General features: G+C 40.5%; 1 protein-coding gene and 2 long non-coding RNA genes across 3 annotated transcripts; 1 reads left to right on the top strand and 2 right to left on the bottom strand.

The window, feature by feature from the left end:
• Positions 1–1340: 1340 nt before the first annotated feature.
• On the top strand, positions 1341–12973 carry LOC148736058 (uncharacterized). Its single transcript, XR_015999401.1, has 3 exons — positions 1341–1492; positions 9430–9537; positions 12706–12973. It is a non-coding gene; the product is annotated as an uncharacterized LOC148736058 (long non-coding RNA).
• On the bottom strand, positions 5675–5970 carry LOC148736060 (uncharacterized). Its single transcript, XR_015999402.1, has 2 exons — positions 5833–5970; positions 5675–5736 (listed from the first exon to the last, which is right to left on the bottom strand). It is a non-coding gene; the product is annotated as an uncharacterized LOC148736060 (long non-coding RNA).
• Positions 10602–12282, bottom strand: LOC148736059 (uncharacterized). Its single transcript, XM_088755336.1, has 2 exons — positions 12185–12282; positions 10602–11086 (listed from the first exon to the last, which is right to left on the bottom strand). The coding sequence occupies exons 1-2, from the start codon at positions 12187–12189 to the stop codon at positions 10747–10749; spliced, it is 345 nt and encodes a 114-aa protein (XP_088611462.1). The 5' UTR covers positions 12190–12282; the 3' UTR covers positions 10602–10746.
• Positions 12974–13152: the final 179 nt, after the last annotated feature.

Genomic DNA, 13152 nt, shown 5'->3' with positions numbered 1-13152 from the left:
CTGAACTTAGTAAATATGTATGGGACTTGAAAGACAAGAATGTCGACCACCACATTAGATAGCGGATTGTTAGGCATGCAAGATCGTATTCAAATGTAACGAAAAAGTGTAATTCATGTGGGAGAAATACTATATAATTTGTAGACCGAACATGGCGACCCTGCATGCTACTGCCAAAAAGAAAGAATACATGGTGCATTATATAGTGATTTCGGAAAAACTGTTATAATTCACAATTGGCTGAGAAAGGGAAAATTAGCAACAAAATCCCTGGAGTGGCCCTTGAATGATACTAATCATGATAAGATCCCTTGCCATGACCTCTGAGTCTAATCAACGCCTAAAAGGCTGAGAAAATCCAAGAAAAGGGCCTTTGAACGATTAATCGGTAACGCCTAATATAGTATGGAAAATTAATTACAGCAAATTCTGTTTTTCGAATGAAATTCCTTTCTTTTATTCAAACCATAGGGTGCCAAAGAGAACAGCTGAGCACTCCAATAAGCCACTTTTGTGATTAAAAGCCCATCGATCTCTTTACAGCCGCTTGGGGCATGTACCTGATCAATACATCGGAACGAAATTCACCTAGGGTGTGTGGGGTTCTGTTAAAGTGTATCTCTACTTCACAAGTTGTGTTGTTCGGAAGCATAGCAGATTTGTGATTTCGAAACCTAACTTTAAAGTCGGTAGTAGTAGATCCCACGTATTGCAGGCGACATTTCTTGCAAGAAGCCAAGTAAATCACATTTTTAGAATCACAGGAAAGTCTAGAAGGAATGGTGTAAGTTTTGCCAGTCTGGAAGCTGAGAACTGATTTAGATTCAACAAAAAAATTCTGACAGAGGTCGCATCTTTTCCGAAACAAAGTATTCCTTGGGGCGAGTCATCAAGTCTTTTATGTAGCACGTGTTCTCGATGCACCAGGAGCTTCCACGTGATTTAAAACTGAACGTAATAAGTCTGGCTTTGCTTAAATGCTTAAATCCTTAGTCAAAGTTGTTTATATCCTAGATATTGCCAATTACCTCTCTCGTGAAAAACTATAATCTTATTTTTTATATGGCGATCATGCGGCAAAAAGTAACTGTAACAGTAAAAAAAAGTAATTTGTTCTTTTAAGCCTTGGTACCGGTTGAAGATTTATTTTTTCTCTTTAATTGGTTAAAATTCCTTTCAAGCGAATTAAACAACCGAGAAAAATGAAACGAAAGGAAAAATTTTCTCTTTAAAAAAAGGAAAACATTTATTTGTCAGAACAGAAGATTTGATAAGGAGTCGTCATACTTGTCACGTGTAATCACCTAAAAGTTCACATTTTGTCATCCTTTACCTTTATTGCTGGTATCATCAGCAATAAACGTGATAAAGTTGACCGGAGACTTAAATGCAGACTGAACAGTTACACAGCCACACTTGTAAGGAATTGAGTCTCTCCGAGGCAACATGCGAGCGGCTGAAATTGTGTTCCTTCTTCCAGTTTTATTTCTGGGTAAGTAACCTCTTTTTATGGATAAGTTGTATTTGCTATTTTTCTGGCTGGACTAAGTCGAAAAACATGTCTGCGTAATTCTACGTGAATAACTCATCAGTTAAAACAATTCCTGGGTGGGATCACCCTCATGTCATGTGTTTGCCTCATTCTTTTCAATAAGTCAATTTCCGGCCTTTAAGAATTGTAGTCTGCTCACGTAAAATTTCCAAATTTTCTTAACACGGATTATTTACTTACCTTAGGTCTGAGCAAACCTAAGCAACCGTTTCATTTTATCTTTTGTAAAAAGATACTTTTGACAAAAATATTACAGCTTATACGTTTTTTCAGTTTCGGGCAATCACTTCATTAAATTGATACTGTTAAAAATTAAGAATAGTGATTAGTACAGACTGAGTTAATACCTGTCCTAACTTGTAAATAATCGTACTCAAACCAGAGTCAGTCTTCAACCAATAAAATCTTCTTTAATCATCGCTTCCAAAAAACAAGATCATACATTCACTCCGATCCAAAAAACTAGGTCGCTTTTTTCCCCTGATCGACACCACGAGGTCTGTTAAATCTGAATCACGTGATAAACTATTGTTTCGATTTCTACATCCTCTCAACCACATTGGTCGAAGGGACCAATGTGGCTTTTATTCTAAAGTTAACTTTTTTTCACTTCGGCTCATACACTAACGCTTTCTCTACATTCAACTGGAACCAGATGTTGCATTGGTCTTCTCAGCTCAGTCAGTCGACTCTTGTTTCCGACAACTGTTAAAACTGCGTCATGTGTTTTGTTGTCTCGTCCTTTGATCAGCTCCTTCACGTGACCCAACTTCCGCGTACCTCTTAGGCGGTTCTCTCCTTTCACAATAACAAGATTTCCTTTTTTAACAGTGGCTTGTTCTTTCTGAAGACGTGTTCCTTTGTACATGTCGCTTATTGCGCACAGGTGAAATTATCGAAGTTCTGTCAAGTACTCCCTTTGCCATCAGCTTGAAAAATGATCCAGAAGCGACTGAGGTGCTTTACTCCCTTGGTGATGTCAACATCATTGTGTCTGTACCGCAGCACTTTCTGTAACTGTACCATTCGAAAGCAATCTCCTTCCAAGCATTAGGTGCGAAGGTGTCAAAGGCGCTTCGATTTCGTCTTCATACACACAAGTGAACGGTCTAGAGTTCAAAACACTTTCGATCTCTTTGAGGACTGTAATAAGCTCTTCGTATGTCAATCTAGCAGAACCAAGAGTTTTCTTCAAACCGCCTTTCGTGCAACGTATCATTCTTTCAAAGAATCCTCCCCACCAAAACATGAGGATCGCGGCATGTTGAATTTCCATTCAATTCCATGGCTACGAACAAGCTGTTGAACATCTTGAATTTTGAAAGTCTTCGCGTTGTCTGAAACAAACAGCTTATTCACACCTCTACGGGCTAAGAATCTCTTCAAACTTTTGATAAAAGACTGCACATTCAACGCTGGGACCAAGTCTAGGTGAAAAGCTACGTTGCCCTTATACATCTTCGATTCTCCTCCTAAGACATTCTTCATGCAGAGGGGCCGGTGAGCTCCACTCCCGTGTTCGCAAAGGCAAAACCCTTCTCTACTCTAAGCTCTGGTAAGTTCGGGGAAGCAGGGGGAGTGAACGGTTTCCCCTGTATCTTTGAACACAACACGCAATTTCAAGCCGGCGCTTTACCACTTGTCTTCCTTTAGGTATCCTTTAGTTTTAAAAAAGAAAACCCTTTAGTTTCAGTCAATGTATCCTTAATAACACGATGCATCACTCTCTCGTGACACTCTCGCACAATCAGGGAGGTCATGTGATTCTTGGCAGGTAGCAGTGCTGGATATTTCATCTGACACGGAAATACAGAGTTCTCTAATCTCCCTTGACAACTCCTAAGAATACCTTCTTCTAGTCAAACTTGTTTCCTTCTGACATTGGTCTCTGCACTTCCTGTAGCCACAGTACTTCCGCATCTTATGGTAATGTTTTTCTATAATAATAATTTTCACTGCTAATCGCCGTCGCAAAGTAGAGCAACTACGCAGCTCAACAAGGTAGAACCTAAAGCTAACAGTTCTTCGACTGAAATCAAGTCATCTGAAGGCTGGGAATTTCTGATGTTTTTTACCTATTCCTTTAATCTTGAAATGAATCTTCTTACATATACTGTAACCCGTAACAATTTCTTACTACTCACAACTCGCTCCAATTTAAAGTATACACACAAACGTGACTTTGACGCAGTTACAAGATATGCAGTTGTGATCACGGCTTCTTTTTTGCACTCAGATTTAGTCGCATGAACCGCCGTTCTCTTCAAATCAACTTGTCTCAGGCTTTTGTGGCCACTGCTCTTCAGCTAAAGAGGAAGCTCAGTCCACTCCACCATTCATCGCTAGCTGAGAGGTCGGAAACGTTTATTCCTCTTGAAGGCAAATCAGCGGGATTCGCATCAGTTGGCAATAGCTCCTGCTGGTGGGACCAATAAGGCTTCTTATCTCTATCACTCTACTATGAACGAACTGTTTCCACTGTTTCTGCTCCCCAAGGATTCAGTAGAGACCTGTCCTAGAATCCACCTAACAATGAACTCTCTCTATCCTCACAACTTCTGAGAGAGCCACAGCTACGCGACTTATCAGCCTTGCTTGAATTAACGCGCCAAGTAACTCAAGTCTTGGAGTAGTGGGACCACCATGAGGTGCTTTTCTAGTTTTTTAAGTAATCAGCACTGATCGTACGTTGTTCCCTTATTCATTTCTAAGGTACACGGCTGCTGCATGTGCGTACGAGGACGCGTCGCTAAATCCAGGAGGCTGCAGAGACAAGGCATTGGCTCATCCTTACTAAAGTAGCACCTCTGAATTATTACACTGCCAACGTTTTTTAACTCTGTGATCCACTTCTCATATCGTTCCTTTAGTTCTAAACTAAAGTCCTCGTCCCAGTCTTCTTTAGTCTGACAGGTCTTCTGAAACAGCAGCTTCATCTCGATCAATACCGGTGATATCCGACCCAAGGGGTCGTAAACTTGTGCAGGAAACTTAAGTCCTGTTCGTTTAGTCACACGCAGTTTTGTGAGGACTTGATGATTTGACTCAGATCAATTTTTAGCTCATCGCTGTCATGCTCCTAAGATTTGGAGGACCTTGTGCTCTCTTTCTCCATTGAGTTTATGATCAGTTCCCAGCGTTGTGGCAGCATAGGTCCTTGAACTTCTTCAGTTCAAGGTTAACTGCTTCTCTTCTGTAACCGGCGGACTTAGTCTTATCAACAAGTTTTCTGGAATTGAACAACCACTTCCCCATATTTAATCCAGCCTCTAACATCCTCAACTTCGTCTTCAAAAACAGCTTGTGCGTGTCATTGAAGGTCTGCCCTCCAGTAGAAAGGTCATCCACGTACAAGGCCTACAAAATCTTCTTCACGAACTCAGAGTCGCCAACAGCATATTTGTTCAGGTGGTGCTTTAGGCTGGTGTTCAGCAAGAAGGGACAGGAGGATAATCTAACCACCAACCGGGTAAACCTCTTTACTTGTATCTTCGCTTCTTTAGCAAATGGATCTCGAACCCACAAAAAACGCAAAGCGTCTCGGTCAGCTGCATCAACTACAACCATTAGGAAAGCCCTGTCTATGTTTCCGACAAGCGCAAACTTAAAGCAACGGATCCTTATCATAATGTTCATCAGCAATGGGGACAAAGGCTGTCCAGCCTAAACAGAATCGTTCAGAAACGGATCGTTCCTCTATAAAGAAGCATAATAGACTATGCGGAGTTTGGTGGTCTGCTTGTCTGATCTTACCACTTCGCAGTGAGGCAAATGGTGAATTTTTCCAGGAGGCTTTACACCGACATTCTCTATGATACCCTTAGAATCTTGGTCTCTAACGACGCTGTCGTACTCGCTGTGGACCGCTGACGTTTTCCTTAAACGTGTGATCAACGAGGCCAAACGAGAATAACTCAAGCTATAGTTGTCTGATATGGCAGAGTGTATGTTTTTCCACGGGAGGGACACTTCATAACGACCATCCTTCATTTGAACCTTGTTTAGGAACTGTTTGTACACGTCGTCTACATTTTCTGGCTGTCGCGTTCCCGATGCCGCAGACACGTGGTGTTGTGCACCGGAGTTCGCCAGTATAACCACAGTGTTGAACTTTAGACAAGCAGCAGCATCAAACTCTTTATTCACTTAAGCTGGCAGTCTTTGTACAGCACAGGCGGTAAAAACTATAGAACGGATACATGAAGGTTCGATATAAGGAAAACCGAAAGACTACGAAACTAGAAATAATAAAAATGGGGAATATTACAAGCGTAACTTACATCGGATCTTGACTCCGGGGTAGAGAACTCCTAAACTTCGTTCGGCTCCGAAATGCTTTCGCTACAGTGACTCCTCGCAACTGAGCTACTTGCTAATAGAAGGCGAATTTAGTTCTTACACTTTGACGTACGGGAAATAGAAATGAACAGTGCTTTATGTAGCAAGCTTTGAGCGGATATTCGCTAGTCACGGAACAGAAATCAAACAAAGCGCGCTAACAAATTAAATAGAAAGTCATTGAGAGTTTCTTAGTGTCTTTGTGCTAAAAACGGAAGAGTTACATAAGTAAAAAAGATTAGAGTTCGTATCCGTAAACGTGACACTGGCACCACTCCTAAAGCCTCAAGATCCCTGAACTTTGATAGTTCTTGTTTTAAAGAGCAATTCATTTTCACTCCTTTGGCAGCTAAATCTAACCACGTGAGTACTGTTCAGGTTAACAGATGATTCAACCAATGGTGGCTGCGGTTCGTGAACAGGACCTGATAAGACCCCGGCTCAAATGTGTCCTTATGGAGACTGGTCAACCATGTCTTCCTCTGTGTGTCTCTCTGGTTATGAAATGCTAATAAAAAGCGCTTCCAATCAGAACATTAATCGGCATTTCGGCTCCGCTCATCGAGCTGTCAGCTAACACTAGCGAAGAGAGGCGTTCATATGAGATTTTTGCAAATTCAGTCTTCTGTTGAGCCAACGGGGCGCAAATGCTAGATACCGAGTAACTCTCGACATACGAGTTCAGTCCTCCACCCCCAGTCTAGTAGTACAAAATTGCACAAAATCTATTGGCACGGCTCTTCAGTGTCTCCACCAAACTTTTTAATCAACAGGTTTTCTGCTCTTAAACAGGGGAGGTCGTGAGCCTCTCTTAACTGAATTGAAATGTACGTTCCCTGGGAACCAATGTCGAAAATTAGTCTTGCTTGCACTAGCTTAATACTTTTGGGGTTTGGAAGAATTACAGCCGTAGTTTACAGAAGAACAGAGTTCTTAGCTTTCACATAAAGAGTTGAAGTCGTTCCTGGATCTTGTCTTGTGTTGCCTTGCTGCAGACAAGGACTGGGTTGCGTGACATTTTCGTTTCCGGTGGGCGGTAACCGAGAGTTAGCTGAGCATACACTAACATGATCCCTTCCACAACATTTAAAACATCTGTACTTTAATGGACGTGAACTAGCAACGTGTCCTCTCTTAAGACACAAAACATCGACCTTTCCTTTTGGGTATTTCTATTCTTTTCTCCAGATCAGTCGCTACAGTTAAACGACCTGTGACCTGGGTGGTTGCAAAAGAAACAACTCATTTTGACCTGTTCACTCAAATTCGGTGCGGCTGCTTTAAAATTGGCTCTGGTAACTTGTTTTGTTTGGAAAATGGCTTTTCCATGCACGACATTACTGGATCCTCACGCAAATCTGCTTCGCGCGCTTCCAATTCTTCTTTGAACGCCTCGAGCAACTATTTCCCAGGTGTTCGATTTCATCTTACGACTTATAACTATTCGAAACCCTTCGGGAATTTTTTACAGTTTGAAGTCTGTTTGAGTAGCCCTAATACTGATCCTTCCGTCCTCAACCGCGCAGCAAAAAATTTGCAAATGTGCAGAGCGCCTCAGAATAAGCTTAAAGTTTTATAGGGTGAACCGAATACTTGTCTCAGTGAGTTTGTGACTCGCAACTGGCAAAGTCAGAGGGAGAAAATGAGTTCAGGATTTTCAAACGAAAGCTGTCCTTCGATTCCCTTGATCACTTGCTTTGCTCGGTTCCAGATAGACAAAACTCTTGTCGATAGTCTGTTTACTCAAACACAGTTAAATGCTTCTATCGTAAGTATTGTATCTCAAACCTTTCAAAGTTTCTTGGATCAGAAATTAGTCTTGCACTTGTGATGTGCATGATTCAAGGTTTTTCATTTTGGCGGTCGCAAGTTACATTCATTTGACTTCTGGACGTCTAAATTAGAGGAGGATTTGGGAGTTTTCACAAATTTAGTGACCACTCACAGCATTGTTGAAAAGTGAAAAATTTAATAAAAGTTATTCCACTCGTGCTTGTCTGATACAAGTCTGGCTATAGCCAACTCATATCCAACGCGTTCATGGAATTAATTTCAGAAAAAACATTCCATATTGGCGTTCGTGTGTTTGAATAGATCGCAGATGACGTCGAAATGTGGTAAGAACAAAAAGGTTGCACACGAGGCGCAGCTTAGTGTGTTAGGATCAACATTACAAAGATGAAAATCCTCATTATTATTATTATTAAATTTAAATTTATACCGCGCAGTTTCTATAAAAATATTCAACTGCGCCTTATAATAAATATTTAATCAAAAATAAAATAGAAGTTCAAATTACATTTCTAAAATTCTATAAATAAATAAATGAAATAATTCATCAATAATGCAATTTAATCATAACAACTATAGTAACTAATTAAACGCCCTATTAAATAAAAAAGTTGTAAGTCTAATTTTAAAAATATCTAAACTGGAAATAGATCTTATTGTGGTAGGAAGCAGATTCCAAAGTCTAGGGGCGGCACAACTAAACGATCTATCTGCCAGGGTCTTCTTGGATATTATTTTCGGGAAAGTTGATAAAGCTGCGGAGTCATCGTTGCGCCTTAAATTATACCTAGACGGCGGCAAGAGAGATATTAAATGGCGCAAGTAATCGGGCGCCATACCATGCAATACCTTAAATGTAAGAAGAATTATTTTATATTCGATACGATAACAAACAGGCAGCCAATGTAATTCGCGAAGTAGAGGCGTGATGTGGCACGACTTCGGAGCACAATAAACCAAACGAGCACTAGCATTCATAACACGCTGCAGTTTAGACAACTGATATTTCGGTAACCCATGCAGAAGGCTGTTACAATAATCAAGTCTACTTGTTATAAACGCATGAACTAGGGTTTCGGTGCTACTTCTGGATAAGTACTTCCTAATATGTCTGATATTATAAAGATAATAAAATGCACTGCTGCATGTTTTGGTCATATGTACATCCATATCCAAATGCGGGTCAAACCATGTGCCCAGATTACAGACTGATGAAGAAGGACTAATATTATAATCTCCGACTCTAACGCCATCGATAGACACCTTTGTGAGCTGCTTCCGTGTCCCAACAAGCATAAACTCAGTCTTGTCATCATTTAGCATTAATTTCCTCACACACATCCACTGTCTGATGTCACGAATGTTTAACAACGACCAGAACTGAAGAAATGACCCATCTTGGATCTAGTTGGTCACTTCCCAAGGAAAGGCAAATGTGTTCAAAGGTCTTTAAAAGGCTTCTTATCAAATGGAATACTCTTATTCACGCTCAGTCAGAACACAAAGAAAGGTCAGGATGAACCACAATGCCATGGGTCCTTCGTGAGCTTTCTTTGGACTGCCATTTTTCATTTTCATTTATATTTGCGCCGTTTAATCGAGCTGAATGTTCTCTCTTTATTTTCTTGCATCAGTTTTTCAATTCTATCGATTGCAAAAGCAGGAAAATCACGTTTTGCCTAATCAAGTCACCTTTGGTGGTCTATTAACTAAAGGCATAGATTCTCCCAATGTTTTTGTTTTCTTAGTTTTCCCAAGATCATCTCATGTATACGGTACAACTAGCATGGTATTCACTACCGTGAATGTCTCACCTTCCTCTACTCAAGCTACTGCAGCACAAAGCACTTCAGCAGGTATGGAATAAACCTTGAAATTTTCATTAATCTCGTCGTCTGATGAATCGATAGCCAAAGCTAGTCTCACTAAGTAACAGTCCTTATCCCAACGATTCAAGGCACGTCTATGTAATTGGCAACAAGTGCATGACTTTCCTAAGAGAAACGCACCCTTTCTGCACAGTCATCAAAATTTACTGTCTCCGCTTTCATCTACAGGTAAGAACTTATTCTGTCGTCACGAAAAAACAGTGTCACTCCCTGTTTAAGACAAACAAATGTGCAAAAGACGATAGCACTGTTTAAAAAAAATCATTCAGTGTCATTAGATAAAACATGAAGTAGAAAACAAAGTAAAAATACTATTGCAAAAAATTTAAAAACAAATAATTAAACAGAGCGTTACTTTTGCATTATAAAGTTGTCATTACCTGTACTGGTATGTATGGTAATAAATTAGCACAATTTATGCTGAGACACTGTAAAGTGGTTAATTATTAGCGGTGTTTAGTTTTCGCTATTTTCGCCTAAGGGGACTTTGCACGAAATTTAAACATCGGGAGGTCGGAGTTGGCTGGCCGCCATCTTGAATTTATGAGTGTGACACACAAATCCAATAAACTCAGAGTTATTTACTACAAAACAACATTTATTGCACAAATCAAACCTTAAAAATATTATTTACATTTAAAGATGATACTGCATATTGTTAGACGAATTTAGTAGTACTGTAATAAATGCAAATACCATTACGAATACAATAAATAATTATCACTGGTCCACATTTTAAAATAGTAATAAAGGTGTCAAGCAGATGGAAACGCCAGTCTGGTCCCAGTTGATTACGAGCTCAGGTGGAATGCTATGTTCTTTGACTGAATCTGTGATGCGTTGCAGAAAGGTGGCTTTAATTTCAGGAAAATTGTCCACGACTTTCTTCACTGCTTTCGTGCCTTTTGTTTTAACGTAACCCATACGATTCAAAACAGACTTCACCCAGTCCATGAAAAAGGTGATGTGTCCTCCATATTCTTGAAGTAAACTTCTGTTTTCATAAAGAATCACTCCACGAGCAATGGTGATGACAACAGAAGAGTTAACAACGCCACCTTTTTTAGACGAATTTGACGCACCAACGATTGAACTTTGGTGTCAAGTTCGTTGCCAAGCAACACTGGACGTCCGTGTGCAGTTTGTTGACATTTTCCTGCCCGTGTCTGGTACCCTTCAGATACGATTTTTGATTCCGCGAGCGGTACTCTCATTCAGTGGCTTTTCAAGTTCTTTGCTGAATTTTCTAACAGCGTTCATCCCGCCATTGGAGTTCGCGTACTTGACGAATTTAGGTCTGGTGACTTCATCGTAATGTCCGTAATTTCCACGTTTTCTTTTCCGGCTAAGAACAGCAATTTCCTTTTTGAAACTGGCGATGGCTTCTGCTGGAACGTTGCACTGCACGACATCATCAACGTTGTTTGGATGGGATAAACTCGGGACACTTGGCGACGGCAAAGGTGCCTCTTTTAACCACGATACAAAGGAAGACATATGAACTGATGAGCAGCGCCTGCGAAAGCGGGAATCACGTAATGGCATGGTCTAGACTTTGGCCGAAGCCACGCGAAAAGTTCGTGATTAACCGGAAACAATTTAGCTATTTTGGGAGAGTGGGTAGCGCATATTTGCACACGACAGGTGAACTGTCACCGGAGTACCCCACGGGAAAATTAACCGTTGATTTAGCCGCTTCGGGGGAGTGGGTAGCGTAAATTTGTCTCGTTGAGTCAACTCTCAATGGTCTACCCCAGGAAAAAGTTGACCGCTAATGTGGCAATGCACACATCGAGCATTCACACATCGAGAATTCAAAATACGCTATGTGTCTCATTCAAACCACCTCTCTCCAGTACAGTACCTGTGCGTTTAAACTTAAGTCGTCATAGTTCTAGACTAAAGTCTAGTCTATCGTAGCGTTTAAGTTTCCCGCTCGTATACTAATCGGAAACTTCGACAAATCCCTCGTTTGTTCTGAAGCTGTTGCGCCATTGTTCAAAAATGGCCATATAGGGTAATTTTTCGTTTGTAGAACAAGCCTATTGTTATCAAAGTTGAGCCACTTTTCTTGATACGACTCTCAACTCTCTCACACGTCTTTCTAAGCCTTGGCACACTGTTATAATAATAAATAATACTTTTGGAACTTATTTTCACGTCTTTATTTATGGAAAAATTAGAACAATCAAACAGAGGAAACCGCGTAATTAAAACACCGCTAAAAGCGCTGAAACTTTGAATTCGCGAAGTTTAACCACCGCTAAATTTAACCATTCTACAGTAACAGATCCTGCGAGCAGAGGCCCTTTGATCTTCCTAGATTAGTCGGGAAGAGAAAGGAGCCTCTGCACGCCGCCTCGACTTTCCCTGTTGAGCATGCGTTAAATTCATGTAACCGAGCCTTACTCGGCCTCGATTCCGTTAGCAATTAAGTATTCCTTTTGTCGCAACTTCCCAAAGAAAGTTCTTTCACAACAACAGGGCAGAGTTGGTAAATTAGCGACTTGCCATCACCGGTAGGCAAAAAGACAAAAATATCTTTACCACACAGGAAATTAAGCAATGCCTTTGACTGATGTTTAGTAAGAGCATCTATTTCACGGGTATTTACCTCATCGAGAGCACTTCTCACAGCTCTATCAAACACATCCTTCGCAAGAGAAACTGCCACCATTTTTTGAAATTCATGAGCGTAAACTATGAACTGTGGGCGCCTATTTAGTCAGCAATTTCTAACAACACGTATGCGCACTGAGCGGAAGCTGGGAAAACTGGTTTCCAACCGGACTGACTCATCCGCTTCGGTGGATGAGCGGCTCAACAGGGAAAGTCGAAGCGGCGTGCAAAGGCTCTTTTCTCTTCCCGACTAATCTAGGAAGATCAAAGGGCCTCTGCTAGCAGGGTAACAGTAACAAGGTTTTCATATCATGCAGAGTCCAATCTCTCCACTTTATTCTGTCTTGAATGCCCGGTTTTGTTTGAATTACTTTAAAACTGGACGACAAAACGCTTTAAAATTATGAAAAAATTGAATGTATTCAACCAAATTGTAAGTATAAAAATCGTGACGAGACTAGCAAACAAGGGATGTGAAGGAGACTTAAAGGTATCTCATGCGCTTTTGATCCCCAGCACCGGAAGGTTCCACCCGTGACGTCAGAGGAAAGATAGGATTATTCAAGATGGCGAATATTTCGAATTTGGAAGACCTTTTACAAGCTGAAAATGGATTTTTGAGAAAAAACGAATTGTACCTTTGGTATACTTGATATATTTACTAAACAGCCACGTGAACAGATAATGTAGGTTTTTTGGTCCTACATGCCCTTCAATTGTATTAAACCCACTGATGCCTTGCAAAGTTGGAAAAGGCATCAATGTTTGAGTCTAAGAGGTTTTGTCGCGATTAATACTTAACAATTAGATGACCTTCATGTTCAAGTTGGGTTATGTTGTTTATCTATTTATTTATTTCCTGAATGTGACTTCTTCGCCCGAGGAATTTCACACCAGGCATCTTTTTGAAGACTTTTCATGTTATCTCTTACCACATTAAAAGGTGACTGAAACTGATCATAA

The sequence above is a fragment of the Stylophora pistillata genome, chromosome 3, assembly GCF_964205215.1.
Source record: "Stylophora pistillata chromosome 3, jaStyPist1.2, whole genome shotgun sequence".
Lineage (NCBI taxonomy): Eukaryota > Metazoa > Cnidaria > Anthozoa > Scleractinia > Pocilloporidae > Stylophora > Stylophora pistillata.
Note: the sequence above shows the minus strand (reverse complement) of the source record. Positions and strands in the feature narration are given on the sequence as shown.